Genomic DNA, 27,553 nt, shown 5'->3' on the forward strand with positions numbered 1-27,553 from the left:
GCGGCCAGCAGGGTCGCTGCCGCGAGAGCCTGTTTGCTCCGCCCCCGCCGAGCCCGGCTGCCCTCCTCAGCCTGCCCTCCTCAGCCTCCCCGCCCAGCTCACCCGACCCTCCTCCCTCCTCCCTCCGGCATCGCGATGGACGCGGCCTCCCCTTGCCGCCGCCGGCAGCACCGCGCGGGCCTCTGAGCTGCCGGGCCTGCGGAGCCGCGTGCCTGGGACCGGACGTGCGCTGGCTTTCGCCGGTCGAGGGAACCTCTCGCTTCCCCGTCACTAGGTCCCCGCAGAGGAAGAGGAGGGACGAGGCACAGCTTTTCCTGTGCCGCCTACCCGGCTCGACCTGCGCGGCCTGCGGCTTCCTGGGAACTCGAGGGCCGCGGCCGGGCCTGGCTCTGCCCGCGGCCTCCTTGGTGCAGGACTGGAGCGCTTTGGGACTACAAGCCCGGTAAGAGCTTGAAGGGAGGGGAGGCGGGAGCTCCTAGGGCGGTCGGAAGGGCCAGGGCTGGGGTCCGGATGCCGGGCGGAGGGCCGCGAGCGAATACCCGGTCCCTGGCTAGGTCGGCAGGGCTGCTGCCGACTCACCCGCTTAGCCCCTTTGTTTCCCTCCCCCGGCCCTGCCCGCGCCGGGGGCCGGCTTGCCCGAGCCAGAGCCCAAGGCGGCCCCCCCTTGCCCTTTAGAAGGGTTTGCTGCCTGGCCAGGCCAGGGACGACCCGCCGGGCCTCGGGAGTTCCGGGCGCCGCTCCCGGGAGACCCGCTGTCCTGCCCGGCGGCCTCCTCACGGGCACGGAGGCTTGCTGCTTCTCCTCTAGAACTTCCCCCTCCTCCGAGACACAGGTAGCTAACTTAGCGGGGTTTGGTGCCGGCAAACCGGAGTGTGGTGCTTGCGCTTCCCCGTGCGGGGTCTCGGCTGGGCCCAGAGTGTTGGGTCATCTCTGCTGGTCGCCGCCGTTGGTGACCACCGGGACCTGCCTCTGGATTCAGACACCTGCAGCTTGGTTACGTGGGACCCAAAGCTAGGTCCTCCCTTATAAGCTCTGGTAATGACTTGCCTCTTGGGGCTGCTACTCTGTTTTGTATTATTATTTTTAAACTAACTGCTCCATTCTGTGGGGAACGAGGGACATATATTGGCCTATATTCTGATCCGTAACGTGTTAGTTCATTGCAGTTTACTTTTCGCATTTCTTTTTAAACTTTTAAGAACAGTTGCCAAGACTGTCAAAATTCTTAACCAAGTCTTTATTCATAGATAGATCTTGGATCTAGTTATGGTTTGTATTTGGACATATTAAGAATAGCAGTCAATAAATTGAAAATTCAGCAGAATTTGTTAAATTAAGGGTAATTTTAAAGCAGAAACTTAATTTGGAGGGGGATTGGATCAAAGTGCTTAGACTCTCTTCAAAATACTGACTCTAACTACTAACCCTTATCTGAAGAGCAGTTTTGAGTGGAGGAGGGGGGAATAGGTTTGCTGGGGAAAAAAAAAAAAGAACCTTTAGTAAGGTGTTCTTTGCCTTTTGGCACAGACATTGGTGATAACAGAAGTGGGATCCGAAGCTTGTTTGACTGTCTTTAACAAAGACAGCTCTGGTTTCCAGTTAAGCAGCAATCTAATCAGCTTATACTCTTGTGCAAAACTGGTTTTTATTTAGTATGGATATGTGAACGTTAAACTCGAGAAATAAGGGTAGTTGAAAAACTGCATTAAGCACTATAGCTAAACACACTTATAACTCTTTTCTAATTCCTAGGAGGACACCATGAAAATTTGGTTGTAGCCGATGTAAAGGAAACAATTTTAAACCCCTTGGACGTTTAAAGGACTTTTTCCCTTTAGTTTTTTAATTTAAGCAAAGAGGCTTTTAAAAAACCATGGCAGATGTGGATCCTGATACATTGCTGGAATGGCTACAGATGGGACAGGGAGATGAAAGGGACATGCAACTAATAGCCCTTGAACAGCTATGCATGCTGCTTTTGATGTCTGACAACGTGGATCGCTGTTTTGAAACGTAAGTACATCCCTTCATCATCTTCCTTTGGGGTTGCTGTAGTGACATATTTTTAACCATTTGCTAACTTCAGTTTGTGTAGAATTTTCTTTAGTGAGTTTAAAAATTATCTTTTTAAAAGTACCCACGGTTTTGAATTTATACTTTTCTGAGAAACAAAAATTGGTAGGTGAAGTAACTTGAGTAGTAGTAATTGTTATGACACAAATACATGTCTGTTGAATGAATAGGGATTAGTAAGGAAATGCTATTTTAACCCATAGCTTGGTTATGAAGTGGGGAACTACAAATACTTATCTTCTTTAAAGGTAGCTATTTCTTTGCTAAGAAAATGATTTAAAATTGCTGTGGAAATACAGTTGATAGTGAACATATATTTAGAATCGCCCATTTCTTCATAGGTATTAAGTCATATCACAGCATACTTTTGTTACAGCAAATCATTGGTTTGTAAATTTTATTTGAGGCTATAAATTGGATGTTACCCATATAGCATACTTTTTGGAATAGTAGAAACAGATTTTGAAATTTGGAGAGTTTAAACAATTTTATTCAGAGATTATGTTGTAGAATTGTGCAGAAATGTAGAAGAATTCAGTCCTAGAATGGCCATTAATACCATGTTTTTCCTGTTATGTGATACTTGCCTGGTATCATTTTTCTGAATGCTAAACACTTTTGGTTTTTACTGTTTATTTACAATTTTGAATTCCAGTAATGACTAAACAAAAACTCAGATGTTTCTGTTTTTTTTAATACCATTTTGAGGTAATTAGTAGAAAATATTTGAGATGTTGACATAAAATTTGGTATAATTACCTTAATTTCTTTGAGGTGAGAATAAAGGCTGTATTATTAAATTAACAGTATTTTTGTCTACTTTTTTAAATAAGTAATTATTGAAGATGAATTAGTAAGTGAATGATTAATTATTCTTAGATATAAATCTCATGAATATAGTATATTATTATGATAAAAATCTTTATGAACAATTTCTGAATAATAGTCCGTTAGTGGCCCATTTATTTGAACTAGTTCTTGTTATTGACAAACTGAGTACCTCATAAGTTAGCCTCTCTGTTGATACTTGTTTTAGCAGGATTCATAGAAGAGTGAAGTAGATTTTTGAGTATTCATAGATTCATTAGAGGGTCTTCAGTAACCTGAGAATTACTTTTGGCATTTTAAAAAGTAAGCCATACTTGCCAGTCAAATCAACTGTCAATTCATATCTTCTATTAAGTACTAACATATAGTAGAGGTATTTGTAATGGCCTTAAATAAAAGTGTTACCATATTAAAACAGTTATAAAGGAAATTTTTAAAATATAAAACTCATCCCTGTATAATATCCTCCTATCCTAACATTGATATTCTTTCCATTTTCCCTTCCAGGCTTTATACATATTTGATATGTAATTTTAAGAAAGAAGAAATTAAAGTCATGCATTTTATATTTTTTATTTACTAAGTGAAGATAAAAGAGTATTTCAAAATGGAATGGTCAACCCTGTTTAATGTAGCATACCAGTAATTGGCCTATCAAAAATAGACATTTGATTAAATTTGTGAAATTTTTTTTTTTTTTAAATTTAGTTTGCTCTGTGTTCTAAAGCCAGATTTTCTTGTTGTCACAAGGAAAATGGTCTTGGTTCTTTTAAACTAGAGGCAGCCTGGTGAGGTGGAAAGAATGGGCTATGGCATCAGAGTCCTGGCTTCAGATTTTTGGTTTACTACATGTAATTTAGCTTCTGAGAGGCTTAGTTTCTTCCTTTAAAATGATTGTAATCTTATTTCTGATAGGCTTCATGTGAAGACTAAAGGAAAGAATATGTGAAAAGTGTTTTGAGTAAAGTGGGCTATTAAGTGGGCTATTATTATTAAATATCTAGTTTTGAATTTTATTTTGGGACTTTATTCCATGAAACTGATTGATTTTGTAGAGTCTTAAAATTCTTTGAAACAGTCAACAAATAAGACGAGAAAAGCAAGGTGATATTTTGATTATTGGTGAAAATCAAACATACTAACTTGATTTCATAAGATAGTAGCAAATAGTCCTTAGTTATGTTGAGTAAAGCAAAAGATTTCTGTATGTTCAATGTTTTTGCCTGGATTAGCTTGTGTTAATAGTTATATGTTTTTTAGTCAGGAAAGGCAGATGGCGTGGTAGAAGTAATGGCTTTGGAATGAGATAGACTTGGGTTCAGGTTTTTGTGAAGATTAAATGGGATAATACTTGCAAAATGCCTAGCACAGTGCTTTTCACATAATAAAGTGTTTCTTTTTCTTTAAGTACATGCCTCTCCATTTTTTTTTTTTTTAACCAGTTTTGCTAGTCTTTTTCAGGTTAAGGAATGTTAAGTTTTCTGTGAAGCAGAGATGCTTCTTATTAATGCCTAAATTTAAAGTAGTGCTCTAGAAAGTAAAGTTGAGGTTCAGGGTTAGTTTTTGTTTTCATCTGTGACATGTTATTGAGTTAAATTTAATATGTTTTAAGTTTAATGTTATAAATGATGAGTACTTTGCATCCACATTAAAATAGATAATCATCATACATATTGTTATAAGTAGATAAATCCTGGGCAGCTGTAGATCTTGCTACAAAATCTTTATGTAATATAATTTAAAGTCATTCTTTTTTTCTGGGAGGAATCTAAGATCTCCCCAGAATATCTAGAAGGTAGGATATTAGGGATAGTGCTTTTAGGTACTAGAAGGCTCTGTTTAAAAAATAATCATTTTATTTAATTATGAAGGCACAAAAGAATATACATTAAAAAGTAAGTCTCTCCCTTTCCTGTCTCTTGGCTAATCAGTTTTCCTCTCTAGAGGCAACCCACCATTACTCATTGTCCTAGTGTATCCTTTGAGAGAGATCCTGAGGAAGACTGCCTTGAGTCTGGATTCCAAAGTTGTTTAACACAGTAGTAAAAATGTCCTGTTGTATATTTATAGTAAAAGATGAATGATACAACAGGACAAGGCTTTTAACTTTTTAAATGGTCTTATTTTTTGTCAGGTGTTAGAGATATTGTGATAACCAGAACAGGTACAGTTTTTGCCCTTATGGTGCTTAATAGTCTTATAGGGAAGACAGCTATTAAATAATTATAAAATCGTGATTACAAACTGTAGTAAGTACCATCTTGGAAAAGTTCAGGGCACTATGACAGCATACAACAGGGACATGGTCAGAGTGGCCTTGAGGAAGTGATTTCTAGGGATAGAAGGGTAAGAGTTTATGAGATGAAGTATGAGGAGATGAGATAGAAGGGTGTTCAAAGGGAAGGCAATGTGTGAAGAATTTGAAGTGGGATTAAATATGACATGATTGAGGAACTTGGAGAAAGCTAGTGTGACTGGGGAAAGGAAAAGTTGCTTGAGGGTTGTGTTGAAGGTAGAGTCAAGATCAGATGGAGTCTCTTGGTGCACATTAAGTAAAGCTTTTGGTTTTATCTTAAGAGCAATGGCAAGGCATTGAAGTTCTGTGAAAGTGAGAGATATGATTAAATTTATCTTTTAAAAACGTTACCTGCTTTATATAGAATAGATAGGTGGAGAGGACAGAAAGAACAGATGCTTATAGAGTTGGTAGGTTATGATCCAGAAGGAGAAGGTTGTTGTTATAAAAGTAGAAAGTGAATTTGAGATAGATTTAGGAGGTAAAATAGGACTTGTTGATTGGTTGGATATAAGAATGGGAAAGCAGGAGGTGTGGATGACTGAGGTTACAACGGATGATTATGCCATTCAGTGAGATAACACTGGAAAAAGAACATGTTTTGAGGGGCTGAGATCATGAGTTTGGATTTGACTGGATTCTCATATCTGCTTCTACATTTAGTTGCATTATATTGTTTTGATTGAAAAAAATTATTCTCCATAGATGTAGTTGGAAAAGAGAGGAATGCTGTAATGAATTTTTATATAATCATGAATATTCTCCTTTGATACCATACTAAACTATAAAAGTGATAGTTTCTTAAGGGGTTAGTTATAGTGTGGATTCTGCCATATCAATGAACTTTTTATACTCTTGTTACATTAGAATCTATTTGTCTTGTACATTGAGTGGATTTTTAACCTATGTTTAAAGGAGTAAAATCATACACTGGTCATATGAAAAATATTGGCCTGTGAGTTATACAGATATTCCAAATGTTGACATATCATTCTACAGTATTGCAAACATTTGCTAATATGACTGCTGATTTCAGCAGACAGTATTGGGAAGCTGTCAGGCTCATGGTGACAGATAACAAGTTTTCTAAAATTCTAATTTTTGCTTGAGCATTTGGAAGTTATCATTGGCAGCAGATATTGTCAAATTGTTTTCCTTGAAGTAGAAGGCTTACTTCATTAATTTTTGAGAAAATGTTTGCCAGATATCCAAGTCTGAATAACCACAGTTCATCTGAAGTTCTTTCAAATAAAAATGGTGTTACATGAAAAAAGTGGCTAGCTAGTCCAGCTCTCTAAAGGTTGTACAAAGACTCTTCCTTGACACAACCATCATTCTTCGGTATGCGGAAGTGCTTATTCTTTCTTCCTGTTTCCTTCAGTAGAATATTAAAAAGATATATATGTACTTGAGGATTGAGATTAGTAAAATTAATAGTTTTTTGCTTCATTAAGATTATTCTGTAGTGAAACTGGCTTTTCTTTTCCCATGCCAGAGCTTGGTAGTACAAACTAGTAGTACAGTTTAGTGGTGCTGCCTTGATTCATGCTTATGCAGGAGCAGTTTTTATCCACCATTGCTTTTGCATCATTAGTTTACATGTCAACACAGGAAAGAAAATGATTCAAGAAGATAAAGGACAATCGTGTAGAATACTGGTGAGAGGTCAAGTAGGGTGAAGACCAGAAGGTGTCTTTTGCATTTAGGAGCATTCTCAAGGTCATTGATCTCAATGAGGGCTGAGTGGAATGGGAAGAGTGGCAGATTTGAATGGATTGAGAAGTAAATAGGACTTGAAGAAATGGAGAGAGGGAGTTTGGCAAACTTTTTTGAGACATTGGAATGGGGTTTAGGGCTTTTTCTTTTAAAGGTCGGAGAGCCAGAATAGATAATCCATAGTGTGAGGCTTCTGAGAAACTGGGAGAGAATTGGCTTTTGTCAGGAGCAGTGCTTTTAAAACTTTAATCCAATTCCCGTTTAGGAAAAAAAAGGTGCAGTTCACTGCCTGCATTAATTTAATTTTACATAAACATTCTCTTTGAGGCTCAAGCAAATCTGACTGGTTTTCAATGTGAAAATAAAATATAAAAACTGTCCTTGGAGTTATTTCTAAGCAGAACTTGTCTCTAATCCTAATGTAACAAATGTTTACATAAACTGGATTCATCAAATGAATCTTCAACTAACAACTGTTTGAGAATGTTAACATCATGCATAGGAATGCTATGTTTTCTAGGATCTGACATTTTCAGCGATTGAGAATTACCATATTTTGTAAATGGAAATACCACTACTAAAAACAGAATGTTATAAATAGGATGATTTCATTTGTTTCCAAATGCTCTCGATATACTAGAGTGATGCAAAAATAATAATAAAAATAAGATGTTTCATGGTAAACCTTGAGGGTAAGGTTAGGACTATAATTGGCAAGGTATTTCTGGGTAAACGCTGCAGCCTCAAGTGCCGCCCACCGAGTATTCTCAGGGCCAGTGGGAAATGGGTTAATGTGCATAATTGTGATTCAGTTGCTTTGGTGTGATGCCTGATATTCTGCATTCCTAATACGCTTCCAGATAATGCTGAAGCTGTTAGTCAGAAAAACCCCACATTGAGTAGCAGAACTCTGATCCGCTGATAGATAAGTGTTAGGTAGTGTGTTCCTTATTGTAAAACTGGGAAGGTGCAGAGGTTAAATGCAGATGTTTTAGATTTGATGGTAAAAAGTTGAAGGGATTTCTTTCTGATGACATCTATTTTCTCCCTGAAGTAGAAGATTAAAAAAGTTATTATCTAGAATTGGTATGGGGAAATGATTATGCTCAGATAGTGCTAGTAGCTTAATAACAGATATCTCTGCTTCTAAGCTAACTCTACCCAGAATTATAGTCTTAAAATATTTTTATGGCTCTTTATTGAAGTATACTTGGCTATACTTTTAAAATATTGATTTGATTGTTCCATCAAATCATTAGGTTCTTTACCTAATGAATAAGATTTAAATGCCTTCAAAGACCTTTCTGCATTCTCACACACATAATACCAGTACTTTTATTTTTCCATTGCTAAGTGTAATGCCTGGCATACAGTAGCTATTATCTGGATATTGAACAGGTTAAGAAATTCTTTATATTGTGCGTGTTTTCCATTTATGCCTAAAATGCCTATAGATGGTATTTCCGTAGTCATGAAACTTGTTGAGGAGTATGTAGTAGAAACAGATAGCATCGATATGTATTTTCCCTACCCCCTTGCATTAATGTACTTGCCTTTTCCATATTGATTCTTGTTTTCTTCTACCCAGTGGCAGGGTTATAGGGAGGTGTAATTACTTTGTTTGATTAGCCCTATAGCTCTCCTTCTCTGATTAGAAAATGTTCATTATATCAAATACATACAATCCTAGAAAGTTAAATAAGTGAATTTCTATAGACAGCAATTGTGTACATACGGTATGTGCTTCATTGCAGTGGGTAGTAGAGGGAAGTGCTGGAAGATGAGAAGCATTCTCTCGTCAGTGTTCTTAACCTTAAGTTCTAGGGAGCCAATAAATAATGAGTTTCAGTGAGCTTTTATTAAGTTTACCAAAGTATCTGTCACCTTAAAAAGGAAAAAAAAATCCACTTCTAGTTTATAACAATATATGCGTATACTTTGCATACTTGTTGGCTGAGTCATGAGACCTTTGAGTTCTTCAGAGCCCAGCACTGTCCTGTTTGTCTTTGTATCTTAACACCGCCCCCGCCCCCCAACAAGCACATAATACTTGGCATAAAAAGGCATTCAATAGATACTTGTTGAATGAATTGCAGTTAGGTTTGTGCGTGTATTTTAATAGGAGGAAAGCAAGTCTACATATTGGACTTTGACTTGCTCCTTTTTCTTTGAGAGGGAAGGCCATATTTTCAACTGCTGTGTCGAGTTATTTTTAATTGAGCAATACAGAGAGTCAAGGCTGGGAGCAGATGAAATATTTCAAAAGATGTTATTAATAATCTTCAAAAAACCAAATTTATTACTTTTACAGTTAAAATTCTTAGTTTTTTAATAAAGGAAGCACCCAATTTATAGACTATTCAGTAAAATATTGCAGCAATAGATAACTTCCTATATTTAAAAAAGTTAAATTTTTTTATATTGTAAATCTGAAATTTTGGCCCAAGTCCAAGTGCTGTAGTCTGGAAAAAGCATATGATAGTTATTGTGTAGAAACTATTACAGTTCCCAGGGAACATTCTTTCTCTTTGGAACCTCATGAAACTTTTTTTGTTCTTGTTTGAAGTTACTTATCTCTGTTTTCATCAGGGAAAGATTCTGATGTCATTGCAGGTAGCATTTTGGAAACCATTATTTAAATTTGGATTCATCTGAAGATTCTTATCTTTTATGTGATTGACTGGTCTGACAGGTCTGTATAGACTGAGTGATCTTAAAGTTTCCTAATAAATTGGTATTATACTATGATACTGGGTTTAATATCTAAAAATAATTTCTACCTGTAATGTAAGAGGTAAATAGGAAGTTTAAAATTTTGAATAACTCTTTAATTGTTTAAATGTGTATAAAATTTTGTGCTGTTGATGGATACTTTTAGCACTATTCAGGGAGGGCTGTGATTATTATATGCATGATATTTGATTTTTTCTTAAATTCATTTAAATTTGAGTTTGAGTTTTGACAGATTAGTATAGAGTTGTGTAACTACCACCATAATGGAAATTCAGAACAGTTCCATTCCGAAACATTTCTTATCAATGTCTCTCTGAACTTAAAAACCCTCTGCTCACCTCAGTGCTCACCTCAGTGCCTGGCAACCAGTGGTCTGTTCTCTGTTACTGTAGTTTTGACTTTTTCAGAATGTCTGGTAAATGAAATCATATTTATAGTGTATAGCCTTTTGGAACTGGCTTCTTTCATGTAGTATATTGCATTTGAGAGTCATCTGTGTTGCTGTGTATATAATAGTTCCTTCCCTTTCATTTCTGAATAGTATTCCATTTTATGGGTGTACTGCAGATGGTTTTTCCATTGACCTCTTGAAGGACATTTGAATTTTTCTTGTTTTGGTGATTATTACTAAAGTTGCTACAAACAGCATACAGATTTCTGTGTATGCTGTTTTCAGATCTTCTAAAATTCTTAGAGATGAGTCTGACAAGATGTAGAAATTGATGAACTGATTTCAGAATTCATATGGAAATACAAAGTACATAGTAGACTAGTCAAAATGTTTTGACAACGTTGGAGAATTAATGCTACTGTATTTTAGTTCTTATTAAACAGCTATAGTAATCAAGACTGTGTTATTGGTATAAAGATCAATGAAATAGAGAGTTCAGAAATAGACTCACATATATAAATAGCTTATTTCAATAAAGGTGTAAAGGCAGTTAAGAGGAAAAAGGATAGTTTTTTAGGGAGCTGGAACAGTTGGATATCCATATGCAAAAAGGAAAAATTAACTTTGATCCATACTCTACATCATATACAAAAATATACTCAAAACGCATCATAGAATTAAACTATAAACTATAAAACTTCTAGAAGAAAACAAAAAATCCTTTGTGACCCTAGCAAATTTTTCTTAAGTGAACACCAAAAGCATAGTCCATAAAAGATTATTAAATTGATATGTTTGAAGGTCTTTACTCCTAATTCAGTTTCTGAAATAGAGGACTGTTCAGGTTTCTTAATTCTTCTTGAGTGAATTTTAGTAGTATGTCTTTCAAGGAATTGGTCTGTTTTACATAAATTAAAATGTATGGGTATAGAGTTGTTTGTAGTAGTCCTTTTTATCCTTTGGATGTTTGTACAGTCTGTAGTGATAATTCTTTTCATCCTGATATTGATTATTTTTATCTTTTGATCATTTGGGCTAGAGATTTATCAATTGCATTAATCTTTTCAAAAAACTAGCTTTCGTTTTCATTTATTTTCTCTTTTTCTGTTTTAAGCTTCATTATTTCTGCTCTGTATTATTTACTTCTGCTTCTGTGTTGGTTTGGTATTTAATTTGCTCATTTTTTTCTAATTGGGATGGAAGTTGAGGTCACTGATTTGAAACCTTTTCTGATATAAGCATTTAATACTATAAATTTTTCTTTTCTGCTTTAATTGATGTTGTATATTCATTTTCATTTGCTTCAAAATATTTTGAAATTTTCTTTGAAACTCTTTTTCACCCTTGGGTTATTGAAAAGTGTGTTAATTTCCAAATTTTGGGAGATTTCCCAGATTTTTGTGTTACTATTGTCATAGAGCCTACTTCATATTTTAATTTTTTAAAACTTTTTAAGACTCATTTTATGGCCCCAAATATGGTCTATTTTTGATGAATGGTCCACAAACATGCACTTGAGAAGAACGTGAATTCTGTTGTTGAGTGAAGTGTTCTACAAGTGTCAGATTAAATCGTTCAGTTTTTATCCTTATTGGTTTTCTATTTTGTTTTGTAGGTTACTGAGAGAGATTTTGAAGTTTCCAAGCATAATTGTTCACTTACCTATTTCTCTACAGTTCTCTGTTTTTGCATGTATTTTGAAGCCCTTTTAGGTGCTTTTAAGATTAAGTTTGCTTGGTGAATTGACCCTTTTATCATTATATAATATCCCTCTTAATCTCTGGTAATTTTCCGTGTTCTGAAGTTTACTTTGCCTGATAAAAATATAGCCACTCAAGCTTTATTTTGATAGTGTTTTTTTTGGTAAACCTTTTTCCATCCTTATAGTTTTAGTCAATTTATGTCATTAAATAACATCAGTTTCTTATAGACATTATATAGCTGGCTTGTGTTTTTTTTAAATCTAATCTGGCAATCTGTTTTTAATTGGTGAGTTTAGAACATTAACATTTAGTGTAATTTTTGGTATGTTTGGATACGTTTAACATTTCGATTTTTGTTTTTTGTTCTGTTTCTTGTTTTGTTTCTCTGTTCCTTTGAATATTCTGTAGCATTCTATTTTAATTTACTTATTGGTATTTTATGTCTCTGTATTTTTTAGTGGTTGCTTTAGGGATTGCAGTTAATTTAGAGTTAATATTTTACCCTTTAAAGTAAACCGTGTAGATCCCTTTACCACCTTCTCTGTTTATGTTATAGTTTTCATACGTATTAAATCTATATACTTTGATAATCTCAAGATACAGTGTTATCATTTTGCTTTTAGTAGTCAATTTAATAAGAGAAAAACAATCTATTCCATTTAACCAGATATTTATCTTTTCTCTTGCTCTTCTTTCATTCCTGAAGTTCCATGTTATCTCTCTGATATCATTTTATTTCATCCCCAAGAACCTTCTTTAGCATTTCTTTTAGGAGAAGTCTGCTGGTGATGAAGTCTCTTTGTTTTTCTTCATCTGAGAATGTCTTATTTTGCCTTCATGCTGAGAAGATACTTTTGCCGGATATAGAGTTTAAGAGTGGCAGGGTTTTTTTCATTATTTTAAAGATGTCATTCCACTCTCTTCTGGCCTTTATGGTTTCTGATGAGAAATCTGCATTCATTCTAAGCTTTGTTTCTTTGTGTTGTTTTCCTCTTGCTGCTTTCAGTATTTTTTGCAGTTTGATTATGATTTATCTGTTCATGGTTGTCTTTGAATTTGTTGTTTGTTGAGGATTGTTGAGCTTCTTGAATCTGTATGTCTTCCAACAAATTTGGGAAGTTTCCTCTTCAAATCTATTTTCTGAACCAGTTGTTTTCCTTCTTTTCTTGGAGTCCAGTGAGAAATGTTATGCTTTTTGATATGTTCCCTCAGGTCCCTAGGACTCTCTCCTCCTGCCCCCAATCCTTTTTCTGTGTTCTTCAAATAAGGTAATTTTTACTGATTTGTCCTCCCGTTCACTGACTGTGTCATCCTCATTCTGTTTTTGAGCCCATCCAGTGAGTTTTTTACCCCACAAATTTATTTTTAATTTCTGAAATTTTCATTTGATTGTTTTTCACACTTTCTGTGTTCTCTGTCGAAAGCAGCTGTTTCCAGTTACTTCAAGAATGTTCACATTTATTACCTCATGGAGTGTAGTTATCATAGCTGATTTAGGGTCCTCTCTAGTAATTTTAACATCTAGGTTGTCTGTCTCAGGCTTAAATCTGTTGACTGTTTTTTTCTTGAATTGGATAGATCAAATTGTACTGATTCTTTTTGTTTCAAGATCTTTTGGATTTTATCCTAGACAGTTGAAATATTGTATTTCGGGACTCTGGTTTTTATAAAAATCCTCTGGAATATGTGGATTTTGTTGTTTGTTTTGTCATGCAGTCAACCTGGGAAGATTAGATTGTAAGTTCTATTTTGCTCTGTGAACGGATGGTTCCAATATCAGTGGTTTCAATGCCTTTGTTACGATGTTTGGTTCTATTCTGTGCATGTATCACTCAGAGTTTAGTCTGGAACTTGCGTGATTATATCATAATTCAGTTGTTAAAGTTATTGGCTCTGTCTTCCACATGTACAATTTGGAGGTGAGCTCGGGACTTGTGTCAGGGATCCTTTTTCTAACTTTTTCTGAGATTTCCCTTATATCTTTTGGCTACCAGGAGCCCTTTTTACTAGTGTCCTAGCTAGAAAGCAGGTCTTCTCTTAGAGTTTTAGCCACACTTCTCTCGACCCTCTTCCCTTCTTCCCCCATGTGCTGTCATACACTTTCTGCAACTGGAGCTTCGCTGAAGGTGTAAGTAGTGAGAGAAAAGAGAGAAGAAAATAATAGGATTCCTCTCATGTGGTTTTTTGACCACAGGAGTTCCTTTTCTTAGTTCTCAGTTCTTCTGGGCTGGAGGTGTACGTGGCACCTCCACTGTACTGTGCACATGTCACTCAGGGTTTAGTCAAAGGCTTATTCCTGGGGCTGGCCTTGGGGCCAGGCTGGGAGGAAAAAACCCCAGGAATTTCTCCCCATACCCTCTGGCTCACAGACACTCCTTTTTCTTGGTCCTTTCAGAGTTTTTGTTGTGTGCTTCTGCTATATAGTTTTGGGACTTAGCCTATCCAGGAGTCAAAACTGGAAAAGAGGAGAGGAAAAAAGCCCTTGAAACTCACTTCCATCAAAGGTCATTATTTAAGTTTTAACTTCCTTCCCGAATACATCTGCTGTTGTCTATTTTTCAGAGTCCTCAGATAGTTGCTTTTTTTGTGTTCTGTCCAAGTTATTGGTTGTAATCATTGGGAGAGACAGGCTGTAATAAGCTTACTCCAGTTGACTAGCCCCAGACTTTACATTCATACTTTAGTTTCAAAATTTGGAAAAATCAAAGTTTAGAGAATGAAAATTATAATTGCACCATCTAGAAATTACCCATTTTAAGTTTTTGCTATAGTTTCCTCTCTCACGATGAACACCATAATGGATATCATTTTTTCCCTTTTACTTATTATTTCTACCAAACAGTATTTCTATCATAACAAATTCTTACTGAACAGTTAAAAATACTGTATTCTATTATGTGTCTATACTTAATTAGGCCTTTGTTATTAGATAAAGGTTATATATATATATGTATATATATATAAATATAAAACATGCTCATAGTGAGCATCTTTGTATATACATTTTGGCATGATAACATATTTTTTGAACTGCTGACTCTAAAGTTACATATAAGGGAAATTCAAAGTTTACTAATTTGTTTGAATAATAACATTTAATTATTTTTAGAAGTCTGGCCAAACATATTTGTATAAAATTATCTTCTAACTAACTTCAAAATGATACTGTTTTTGGTAGAGGTTTTGATGGTTTTGAAGTTTAGAGTTGATTGTAGGAAATCTAATTGAAGATAATATTAACAGGTTTTCATTCCTTGGAGGAACGAATGAGTAGGTTAGTAAATTGTAATTTTTATCTTTTAGGAGAAATCTCAGTGAAATTTTAAATGATGTTAATAGACGCCCAGTGTGATAGTTTCATATTTTGTATCTACATGTCCATAAAGAAATAAAATCTATATCAAACATGCAGAAATAAAATATGAATGACTGAATTTATTTTGGAATTTATCATGACTTTTGCTATTTTAATTAGAGACTATATCTTGAGAGTGTGTGTGTGTGTGTGTGTGTACAACTTTAGATTCTTTTTCTATTTTCTTGGTGAGAGTTTGTAAAAGTGTTAATTCCGTCATAGCTAGCTAAATTTTATGAAATGAAGTTAAATATTTACCAATTTAGTAAAAATTCCTTGTGGCCTGGGAATGGGGAAATAGATACTCTAAATGTTTCTGTTAGGATTATACATTCAGAATATCTTCTTTAAAAGTAAGTTTGATATCTGCCAAACTAAAAATAGACACACAGAAACACTTCTAAGAATCTTTCCTTCATAAATACTGATACGGGTGTGCAGAAATATACTTTAACGTTGTTCACTGTTTCAAGTTAGTAAAAAACTGGAAACCTAGGCTATTCATTAAATTGGATGTTACATAGACATTAGAAAGATTGAGCTGCATCTGTATTAATGTAGAAAGGTGGATATAACACTGATTAAGGTAATGAACAAGTTATAGGGTAGTATGATCCTACTTGTAAATAACAAAAGCTTGATGATCAGGCACTGGAATCATCTGGTGACTTGTTCTTTCATATGCCTTGAATATTGGCTTTTTCTGGCTGGGATCTGGTTGGAACACCTGCTGGCCTTATAGTGTGTCTACTTGGGCTTCCTCACAGCATGGTGTCTATGTTCCAAGAGGAAGAATACCAAGAGAAGCCAGTAGAAACTTTTATTGGTTTAGCTTTAGAAGTCACAAAGTGGTCACTTTCATTATAATCATAAATCTGCTCAGATTCAAAGGGTTGGAAGAGTATCAAAATAACATTATAAAAAAGAATATATGGATATGTGGGATGGGGGATAATATAATTCTTCATGAGATTCCATCCTTTGCACATGCTATTCTTACTTAGAATGCATGAACTTGTCTTCTTGGCCAACTTCTACCATATGGTTTATTCAGAATCTTTTATTTCCTGAACCCTGTATTACGTATTTTATATACATTATCCTAAATCTTTGTAATGACTCTTCAAGTCAGAGAATACCTTGACTTAACTCAAACTTTTCCGTTTTTGTGAGGTCCCTCTTTCTGTAAATTCCCTGAGTTGAGCTTTCCTTCAGCACTTTTCATTAACCTACTTTTAGGTTTTTATTATGGCAATCATTATATTTACATTGTCTTTCTCCCTGTTAAACTGAATTTCTTGAGACTGATTATTTTCATGCATTCATTTATTAAATATTTAGGTGCCCACTAGATAAAAATTACTGGGCTTGGTTGTAGGAAAATAGATAAGGTATAGACCCTGTTCTCAAGTAGCTCATGTTTTCATGGACGAGACAGGTAAATGGCAAAATATAATATAGTTTGATGGATGCTTTTTATAGATGGGTTTCACTGAATGCTCTCTGAAGCCACACAAGAGGAACAGAATTCAGAATGGGTAGTGAGGTTGGTCTTAGGCAGGCTTCCTAGAGGAGGTACTTTCTGACCTGAGTCTTCTGGAAATTTTAAAATTTAATTTAAAAAATTGCCTTGAAAAGAATACAAGTGAAAAAGAAGAGAAAGGGATAAGATTGTTTCTTACAGAGGGGACATGTGTAAGGAGATGAGAATCTGGAAACTTTAGATTGGAAATAATGAGTAATTCTGTTTGGTAAAGCAGGAGTGGAGTGTTTGTGTGTGGAGCAGAGAGGGGCAATGAATGAGGCTGAGGACAGATGAGATTGTAATCATGATGAATTTGGATTTTATCCTCAAAGTAGTAGGGGAACTGATGAGAAATTAAGCAGGATGTTACAATATCAGATTTGTATTTTAGAAAAATAACTTTGGTGCTAGAGTAGTGAATGGACTGGGGAGTCTAGTGAGAGGTTCTCCTTAAGATGCTGTTGCAGTAATAATCCAGGTAAGAAATAGTGAAGGTTGGAATTCAAAGGAAGGGGCAGATACTAAACACACTTAAGAGGTAAAACCATCAAGATTAGGTATTAGATTTTGTATTTGAGAAACAGGAGTTAGGAAGTATTTTGTGATTTTTACGTAAGTGAGTGGTGTTGATCGTAGGTTAAAGAATAAATGATGTGGTTTTTGATAGGGAAACTGTTTAGTTTTGGGTAAGTTGTATTTGATAGTTCCTGAAACATCTTCACATGGTGATAGGTGAATAGGGAGAGAGGCATTTGGGTCTGCAGTTCTGGGATTTAGGAGAGCAATTGGGGCTATAGTCTAAACTTGTCATTTTGTTAGAGTATAAAAAGATGGAAATGGTTTCACTTTTTTTTGTGTGGTGGAGTGATGTGAGGCGGTAATGGGCGGGTAGGGGGAAGTAGGTTATTTGATAAGGGTTGGGCCAGAATAAATTTATGTGGGGTGGAGAAGTAGTTTGGTAAGGGAGATGATGGAATTCTTTTTTCTTGGCTTCTCTTTCCATAAGCAAACAGACTCTTATTTTTTCTTGATATCAGTCATTTAACAAAACTTGAGTGTCTCCTATGTGCAGACAAACCTGCTGGGTTCTGTAAGAAATCCCCACTGCAGAGCTTACAGGCTTTTAGGAGAGAATACAGTGGATAACAAAAAGTAAAATGTAAATTGCGAAATAAATTAAGACAAAAAAAAAAAAAACAGGAGTCCTGTTTTGGGTAGTTAGGAAGTGTAAGTCTGAAAGCTGAGACAGTGACATTTAGGCTGAAATAGGAATGTTGACAAAGATCCAGCAATGGGAAGAGTTAAGGGAAAAGTATTTTAGGCAGAGAGATCAGCACACATTAGCATCTTTATTTTTCTATCTATTTCCATCTGTTGAAAATCATGAGTTTATACTAATACCCCCAGTTCCAATATAACACCACAGGGTTCATTCAAGTTTTCTCTTTCTAATTTTGCTACTCTATTCTGCAGTCAGAAACTTGGTTTCCATTATCCTTAATATAGTGATTGGATCATTTCCCTTATGCGTATCAGTTGCCTGTTACTGAGGCATTCCTCTGAGCAGATGCCCTCTTCACCTTCCTCATGCTGTGACATCCTATGCCATACTGACCCTCTCCTCGCTGTAGAGATACCCTCCTCAACACTGGTGCTAGACTTATCTCTTATGGGGGATGTCTAAGTGGCTGTTTCAGTGGTTCGAACAAGAGTTAGAAGTTGGCTTAGATTAAGAGTGTAACAGAGGATGTGGTGAGAAGTGAACAAATTAAGGATATATTTTAGAGAGAAAACTGGTGAGATTTAACTGATGGATTGGATATATAATGTGATAAAAATGAAGGGAAAAAAACTGGCTTTCTAGATGGTGAACTTTATAAAGATGGCAATTTGGGGGTAGTGGTACATAATGGGAGTTTTGTTTTTTGATTGCTCTCATTTTAAGATGCTTGTGATAATCCTGAATAGAGATAGTGAAATGAGTTGGTTGGAGGTAGAGATAACATTTTGGGAGTTTTCATAGTATGTAGACGAGATTTATGCTCACGGTGTGTATGAACTAAAGGCATAGATGAGATCAACTAGAGAGAGAAGAGAAGAAAGCTTAGGACAGGCTCCCATGGAAAATCAAGGGAGTCAAAATCAAGAGAAAATTGAAAAAGATATGAAATACTCATTGCACATAGTGGAAGAAATATAGCAGTATTATTGAACATTTTGCTCATTTAAGGCTAGCGATCATAAATTTATAATGAGATCAGTTTTCCTGATTATGTAAATATTGTTTTTAGTTAATCTCTTTTGACATGAATTCAGACCTAGGAATGTTGTGGTTATGTTTGTAGCCCAGGAAGAAGGCAAAGGACTTGAGGTTCTTGCTAATGGAAGGTAGTTAAGTGCTTGTTGAATAACCCTAAAGCTCAAATTGAATTCAAAGACCAAGGTGAATTTTCTATGAATTTAGAGTTTCTTTGATACTAAGGAATTTTCTAACAAACAACTAAAAAGACAGTTTTAAGGTCTTACGTGATTATATTATAATGGCTATATTAAAGCAGGATATCCAGCAGAGTATGTTAGGAAAAACTTGTTAGTAATTTTAGTTTCAATATGTACTTTCAAGTAATATAACCATAGTTCTTTTAAGTATTGTAAACTTTTTAAAATTCAGTAATTAATATTGGCATGTTTTCTCCTACCTCTGCTTAAGTTATAGCTTATATTATTTTTTGTGACTTGCTTTGGTTCTAAATTGAAAAATTAGTTTTTTTTTTAATATTTATGTATGTTTGTATATTTATGTTTATGAATGTGCTTAAATACCTTCTCATTGTTGAAAAGTAACTCAAGAGCTAGAAAAACAATTTTTCCTCCTAATAGCCAATAGTACAACAGATGTTTTCTATCGTACCTTTAACAAGTTCACTAAATGGGTTTTCATTATAGCTCACATGAAATAAGCTCCTATGTATGCAGACCATCATTATTTTTCTCTTAGAATAAAATTGATCACAATTAAAATTTGAGAGCCTATGTTTAGAACTTTCCGTTTTTTTTTTTTAAATTAGCAAATATGTACTACATTTCCCCATGAAATACAGAAAGTTATACTAAAAGTTTCTCTTAAATTTTGTTTATTTTTTGGTGTGCAGTTTTTGCACTGGATAAGAAATATAGGTGAATTATTTTTAATGTAAAGCATACAGTAGTAGATTCATTCTTGTCATTCGATTCAAGGACTGTCAACTTTAACATTTATTCTTTACCCAAAAGCTACTATTTTATAAAGGGAAAAAAAACATTACTTTTTAAGACTATGTATGCTGTTCCTCAGTAGTATTAACACTTATATGCTCTCTTCTCCTCCCTTTGGTTTATTACATATGTATATGTAGAAAACAGCAAAAATGCTTTAAAATTCTGATATGCTAGTCAGTCCTCTGATCTTACCAACAAACTAAGGGATCTGTCTTCTAGCCTCAAAGCATTTCCTCTTCAGAAAAATTACAGGTGACTACTTGACACGTAGTATTGCCAGTGTTGCTGGTTCATAAAAACCGCCTGTGTTTAATCAGTGTCTGGTCAGTCAATGAATGTAAGAGAGCTTTTAAGATCTTTGATAAATTCCTGCTACTGGACCCCTTAAGTTATGAACATCTAAGCAGATTTTAAAGAGTAGAGTTACTTTGAGGTTCATGCAGATATTTTTAAAAAGCTGCTAAAGACATCACACACATTAAAAATTAGAAGAAAAATAATTACAATGTGGAGAGTACTGTTACCATAGCCCATTTAAAATTTAGTCTGTGCAGAGGAATTAGAATAATGTGTTTCATCTAATATAACTGATATTTCTACTAAATATAAATTATACTCTTTCATATTTTAAATTTTGATTAAATATAGGGGATATTGATACCTCAAAAATTCTGCTTTCATTAAAACTTACGCAGGTTTATATAGCGCACATTAGACTGTTCATAGGAGGGAAGGGGAACTAAAGTTAATTAGTTTAATATGGTACCAAGGTACTGAGCTAAGTGTTTAATGTATATAATTTCATTTAATCTTCATATCATTAATATAAAGTAGTTATTGTTTAGATATTATCGTTGTATTACAAATGAGGAAACAACCAGAATGGTTACACAGCTGTTATTCTGTTTTATCCTGGCTTGTTGAACCCCAAATCATTCGTTCTGATAAAATATGAATTGAACAATGTCCCTGGCCTTCAGGAACTCTCAATGTAAATAAGGAAATAAAGTGATACATTAAACAGTGTGGGTACTGTTTTTATGAGGTTTTAGGAACACGAAAGTACCACATACGTATTTGGGGAGGTTAGGAGAGGTTTTTGCAGAACAGTTGATGTTGGAGCTGAGAATTGAATAGGAAATTTTTTTAGTATGGTTTCAAGTTAATGCTCCTATTTTATAAACTGTTTACAACTTGATATTTTCAGCAATGATGAAATTAGCATCTGAATATTGTTATAGAATCAAAAGCTATGTGAGAAATATTACCTAATACACACATAGACACAGTATTAAGCATGACGTATTATGTTTAATTTTATTATCTATTATTTTGATACTATTTTGATGTTAAGAATTTAGTAATTCTAGGTTTAATGTAATTTCTTTTACTACAGATGTCCTCCTCGCACTTTCTTACCAGCCCTCTGCAAAATTTTTCTTGATGAAAGTGCTCCAGACAACGTGTTAGAGGTAACAGCCCGTGCCATAACATACTACCTGGATGTATCTGCAGAATGCACCCGAAGGATTGTTGGGGTAGATGGAGCTATAAAAGCACTTTGTAATCGTTTGGTTGTGGTCGAACTTAACAACAGGACTAGCAGAGACTTAGCTGAACAATGTGTAAAGGTAAGTCTTATGTATTGGTCCATTTGAAAATCACTTAGAGAATAAAAAATATATTTTGCTAATAAAATAAACTTTGAATCATCAGTCTTACTTTACTGAAACTGATTGAGAACAGTGGAGGTCACAGCCCTTGTTACACAGTAGGAGATTCCATATGGCTTGGGGAAAGAAATCTTATTTTTGAAGGAAACTTGTAGGTCAGTGATAATTTTCTTCGGTGCTGCCTCAGTGCTCTTCAGTTCCTGGTAGCCACTATAACACTTTTGAGATAGGTTGTCCCTTTTCTCAGCCAAAATGATTTTGTACGAAAATGGTAATAACCTCCACCATGACATCTAACACTGACTACCAGTGCTAGCTATTATACTAAACACTTCATATGTATTAACTCATGTAATCATTTTTAAGACAATTTATTGTTGGTTAATATTGATAATAATTGGACATTTATTGATTAATATAAATTTCAGGTGTACAACTTTATCTGACTCATTTAATCTTAATACAACTCACTGTGTTAGGTACTGCTTATACATTTCTATTTTATAAGTGAAGAAAATTCAAGCATACTGAGGTTAAGTGACTAGTCTGGGGTGATGCAAATAGTGTTAAAGCCAAGATTTGGAGATTATAAATTTGAAGATTAGGAAGTCTGGTTGTAGGGCCCATGGATTTAACTATTTTACTCTTTTAGGTGTAGCTAATTGTAAACTTTATGTGACTCTAAAGGCATCAATACTGGGTCAGTAGTTTATTGGAACTACTTATGAATGCATTTAGATTTTACATAATTTTTTTATGATTCATGTTTCATTCTTTTTAGTATTCTTGTTGCTCTAGGTCAGCAATTTTTAAACTTTTTGTCTCCAGATCCCTTTACAAGTCTGAAATTATTGAGGACCCCCAAAGAGTCTTTGTTTATGTAGATTATATCTATTTATATTTACTGTATTAAATATTAAAACAAATTAAAAATATTTATTACTCTATCTGAAAATAATACTCATTACATGTTAACATGCATTACATTTTTAGTGAAAGTAACTATTTCCTGAACAAATAGAATATCAGAAGAGCAGCATTCTTAAGCATTTTTGCAAGTATCTTTAAAAAGTGTCTGGCTTAATAGAAGACAGCTGAATCCTCATATCTGCTTCTGCATTTAGTTCCTGTATCACACTTCACATTAGCTTCTAGAAAATTCTACTCTACTCCTGAGAGATTGAGAATGAAAAAGACAATTACTGTTTTAATATTATTATGAAAAAGTTTTCAAGGAACCCTGAAAATATCTTCCTCACACTTTGAGAGCTGCTGTTAGGTTTTAATGTCTTGACATTCTGCCTATATGTCTGTAGTTTTATTTGTCTGTCTCAAGTCTCAGAGGAGGAGGTATCCATTTTCCTGTTAAGAGCTTCCCCACTCCCTTATTCTTATCATATCACTTACTCAACTGCTATATTTTCAAACTCTTTCTGCTTTGTTACACTTTGCTTTCTCTTTCTCTGTTTCCTTTGCAGATTATTCTTAATTCATGCTTTCTTCAATGGTAGTATTTCCTAAGGTTCTGCTTTTACCTTCTTAAAACTATATAGACTTTGCCTAGACAGTCTCATCTATCAGCACCAGTACCATTCATATGTATATGCCTCCCACATCTTTATCTCTAGACCTAACCTCTCTCTTGAGTTCTTGAGTCTGTATTCAAAGGGTTGGTGGACATCTCCAGCTTGATGTCTATGTTTATTCTTTCAGTAAAGATAAACTCTTACTCTGATAATTGACGTTAATGTTCATGTAGTCACTGAAGACAGAAATAAATCTGTACTTTATCTTGTTTCCTTTTTTCCACTCTACACATCATTAATGATCAAGTCCTTTTTTAGTTTATTTCCTCCTATTTGTCCCTATTATTGTCTTAGTTAAGTCTCTATCATCTCTTGAATGTTAATGCTTGAATTTTTACATTTACCTTTACACTCTCCCTGTACCCTGTTTCCCATAGTTATTAACTGTAAATCTGATCATATTATTTCCCTGCTTGAAACATTTTTCTTGCTTTCAGAATAAAGTATAAATTTCTGGTATGCTTTTATGATCTGTGGATTCTGATAACTCTCTGGTTCTATCTGAACACCTTAAACATCAACATAATTTAGAAAATAAGTTGATTTTTAATGTTTTGAGATTCATAGAGTAAGAGTGAGGGCAATGAATAATGTAAAGCTAGCATTTATTAAAAAAATGTTTTTAATGTCTAGAATTTTTACACACTTTTGCTAAATTACTTGTAGTGTCTTAGCTTGCCATGTAGGTTTCACTGTCCAGTATGGTAGCCATATGTGAGCATTGAGCACTTCAAATGTGGCTATCTAAATAAAGATGTAAGTATGAAATATGCATGGGATTTTGAAAATTTAATACATAAAAGAATGTAAAATAGATAAATAATTTTAATATTATATTGAAATGATGATGCCTTGAATGTATTGGTCTAAAAATATTAAAGTTAAATTTTTTCATTTTGCTTTACTTTTTTAAATGTGGCTACTAACGAAGTTGGAAGGTGCTTTATGTTTTCTGTGATTCTGGAAAATTAAAATTGGACTTACTGTATTCTTTTGTTAATTTTGTTTTACTGTTATAGGTGTTAGAACTGATATGCACTCGTGAGTCAGGAGCAGTCTTCGAGGCCGGTGGTTTGAATTGTGTGCTTACCTTCATTCGTGACAGTGGACATCTGGTTCATAAAGATACCTTGCACTCTGCCATGGCTGTGGTATCAAGACTCTGTGGCAAAATGGAACCTCAAGATTCTTCTTTAGAAATTTGTGTAGAATCTCTGTCTAGTTTATTAAAACATGAAGATCATCAGGTAAGTAAATCACTGTTGTACACTTCGATTTTATAATGTCTCCTATTTGTAACTATGATATACTATAATTTGAACTTTTCCTTGATGAAGTAGAGGTAATTCTATCTTCATTTTCTCTTATTTTATATCTTTAGGGTAATCCTTTTTTGTTTGCCAGTGAAACATTTTAAATTTTAAAGGTGATAATGTGTTTATTCTTAAAATTTAAATGTTTTAGCAATATATAATTTTTAAAGCTGTACTTATACTCAGTGTAATTTGTTGACTTAAGCACAATTTTGTAGACTTAAAAAGATAGTTATCTCTGGAGTAAAATAACACAGTATTTAAAGTGCTATATGTGTAAACTTTGTTGAATTAGCATGTGAGAAAATAAAACTTGACTTACAATGATTATCATTCAGGTGTTATTTTCAATTGATACGCATAGATTATCTTGGCAAAGTTGTACATAATAATAGTTAATATTGGTTGAGGTTTTACTGTCCATTTAGGTTTTTTACATATGTCATCTTATTTAAGCTCAGACAGTGAATCATAGGTACTATTATCCCCATTTTATAAATAAGGGAACAGAGGCCTTGCGCTGTTAAGTAACATCCTCAGGTCTTACATTTAGGAAAATGGAGCCAGGATTCAAATTTAAACAAATTGTATGCCTTATCTCTTTGCTATATCTACCTTTCTTACTGTCTCAGTATTGAAATAAATAGTACCAGCTCTTTTTATTTAGGTGAATTTTGTTTATATGCATATTATTTACATCGTTAGGTTTCAGATGGAGCTTTACGATGTTTTGCATCACTAGCTGATCGATTTACCCGTCGTGGTGTTGATCCAGCTCCTTTAGCCAAGCATGGATTAACCGAGGAGCTGTTATCTCGAATGGCTGCTGCTGGTGGTACTGTATCAGGGCCATCATCAGCTTGCAAACCAGGTCGCAGCACCACAGGAGCACCTTCTACAGCTGCAGATTCCAAATTGAGTAACCAGGTTTCAACAATTGTAAGTCTGCTCTCAACACTTTGCAGAGGCTCTCCAGTAGTAACACACGTAAGAATGTTTTTGAATCTTTGATTTTTAATCTTTCAGAAAAAGTGTTTTAGTGTCATGCAAATATGTTAAACTCTTTTTCTCCCATTCTCTTTCTAGGATCTCCTGAGGTCAGAGCTTCCAGATTCAATTGAAAGTGCATTGCAGGGTGATGAAAGATGTGTGCTTGATACCATGCGTTTGGTCGACCTTCTCTTGGTGCTATTATTTGAAGGACGAAAGGCTTTGCCAAAGTCTAGTGCTGGATCTACAGGCAGAATCCCAGGACTCCGGAGATTGGATAGTTCTGGGGAGCGCTCGCATCGGCAGCTTATTGACTGTATTCGAAGTAAAGATACCGATGCCCTTATAGATGCAATTGACACAGGAGGTCAGAATTTTTTTTTTTTTTTTTTTAAATATAAAAGGGAAACAAATATAAGGAATTATATAGACAATTTCTAGTTTCTAGATTTTGGACAGTAGTTTTAGTAATTAGGCCAGATAAAGAATGGCCAACCCTTTTCATATCTTCCTTTCTCTTCATGTATATGAGTATCAGCCTAATTGATGCATGGTAAGACCTGAGTAAATACTTGTTGAATGAGTAAATGAAATTTACCTGTTACACGTCAGAAGGAAATCATGTTAGTTCTAAGGTGAACTGCAGATCGAATTTAGGGCTGTCATTTTCTCAAGATTAATGAAACTGACACAAGTGATTTATTGCAATATATAGTACATTTTTAGACTGTTTCATGAGGTGATGAGCAAATATAAATTGGTGAAAGATGCTTTTTGGTCATTAGACTTGTCTTTGTGTTCTTTTGATGATAGATGTGGATTAGTTTCTTTTCCACAGTATGGCATGAGGCAGCTAGTACCCTGTTGAGTTGTGTTACATAGTTTTTTTTCTTCCTTATTTTATATTTATTTTTAAGACTTAAAGCCTTGCAAATCCCCAGTGGTTTAAAATTTTAGAATACTTCTTCTTAGCAGAATTTACATTTGCTGATTATTTACTACTTTATAGTTTACGTAAATGTTTAAAATTGGCTCTGTATTTAGTAATTATTAGTAACAATCTTTAAATGGTCCCCACTTTAGTAAAGTTCAACATTATTTTGTTAGCTTTTAAAAAATTTATTTTTCTTCCTTTAAATTTCCAGCCTTTGAAGTAAATTTTATGGATGATGTGGGTCAGACTCTATTAAACTGGGCCTCTGCTTTTGGAACTCAGGAAATGGTAAGCTAATAAATAAAAGGTAATGTTTTAAATCAAAGGTAAAAATACTAACAAAGCAATTTATGATTATTTATCATTTTACAGGTAGAGTTTCTTTGTGAAAGAGGTGCCGATGTTAATAGAGGTCAGAGGTCATCATCATTACATTATGCTGCATGTTTTGGAAGGCCTCAAGTAGCAAAGGTAAAATCCAGATTTTTAAATCATTTTAATATTTGACATTTATCTGGTTCAAAAATTAGAATGCTATACAAAGTTTCATTATATTACTTCATGCTTCCATGCCATCTTCATTCATTTCATTCCCCCTTGCCCACTATAGGTAAGCATTTCTTATTGTTTCTTTTTGTTTATCTTTTCAGAGTTTCTTAATATAGGTACAAGCAAAAGTAAATATGTATGCTTAATACCTCTTTTTCTTATACAAAATGTAATATTTTATACACTGATGTATACTTTGCTTTTTCATTTGATAATATAGTTAGAAGACCTTTTATATATTTGGAGAGCTTTTTTACATTTGCATACTTACCCTGTGTGGATGTACTGCAACTTTATCCACTCATCTATTGGTAAACACTTGGTGGTTTCCAATTTCTTACTCTTGACAATGAATAACTTTGTACAGGCATACCTCAGATATTGCGGGTTTGGTTCCAGACCTCTGTGATAAAGCACAAGTATTGTAGTGAAGTGTGAGTATCCCTGTAAAGTGAGTGATGATCTTTTTGCTGGTGGAGAGTCTTGTCTTCAATTTGTAAAAAAAAAAAAAAACAAAACAAAACTCAATATCTGTGCAGCTCAGTAAACTAAAGCACAATATAAAGTGAATTATGCCTGTACATATTTCTCTTATTTCTGTTTAACAATAAGGTAAGTACTCTATTTGCA

At 34.6% G+C, this 27,553-nt stretch overlaps 1 protein-coding gene across 5 annotated transcripts in view; it reads left to right on the top strand.

Moving 5' to 3' along the window:
- Window positions 1–303: 303 nt before the first annotated feature.
- Window positions 304–27,553, top strand: part of HECTD1 (HECT domain E3 ubiquitin protein ligase 1) — a 79,429-nt gene continuing 52,179 nt past the window's right edge. For all 5 annotated transcript variants that reach the window (XM_036238606.1, XM_016123601.2, XM_016123599.2 and 2 more), the window contains exons 1-8: window positions 304–442; window positions 1,753–2,013; window positions 21,275–21,509; window positions 24,157–24,384; window positions 25,156–25,437; window positions 25,537–25,807; window positions 26,586–26,662; window positions 26,747–26,845. In XM_036238606.1, the coding sequence (XP_036094499.1) occupies window positions 1,874–2,013; window positions 21,275–21,509; window positions 24,157–24,384; window positions 25,156–25,437; window positions 25,537–25,807; window positions 26,586–26,662; window positions 26,747–26,845 (1,332 nt within the window). In that variant the 5' untranslated portion in view covers window positions 304–442; window positions 1,753–1,873. The remainder of the gene's footprint in view (window positions 443–1,752; window positions 2,014–21,274; window positions 21,510–24,156; window positions 24,385–25,155; window positions 25,438–25,536; window positions 25,808–26,585; window positions 26,663–26,746; window positions 26,846–27,553) is intronic.

Source organism: Rousettus aegyptiacus, unplaced genomic scaffold (assembly GCF_014176215.1).
Source record: "Rousettus aegyptiacus isolate mRouAeg1 unplaced genomic scaffold, mRouAeg1.p scaffold_m13_p_3, whole genome shotgun sequence".
In the NCBI taxonomy this organism is placed as follows: Eukaryota; Metazoa; Chordata; class Mammalia; order Chiroptera; family Pteropodidae; genus Rousettus; species Rousettus aegyptiacus.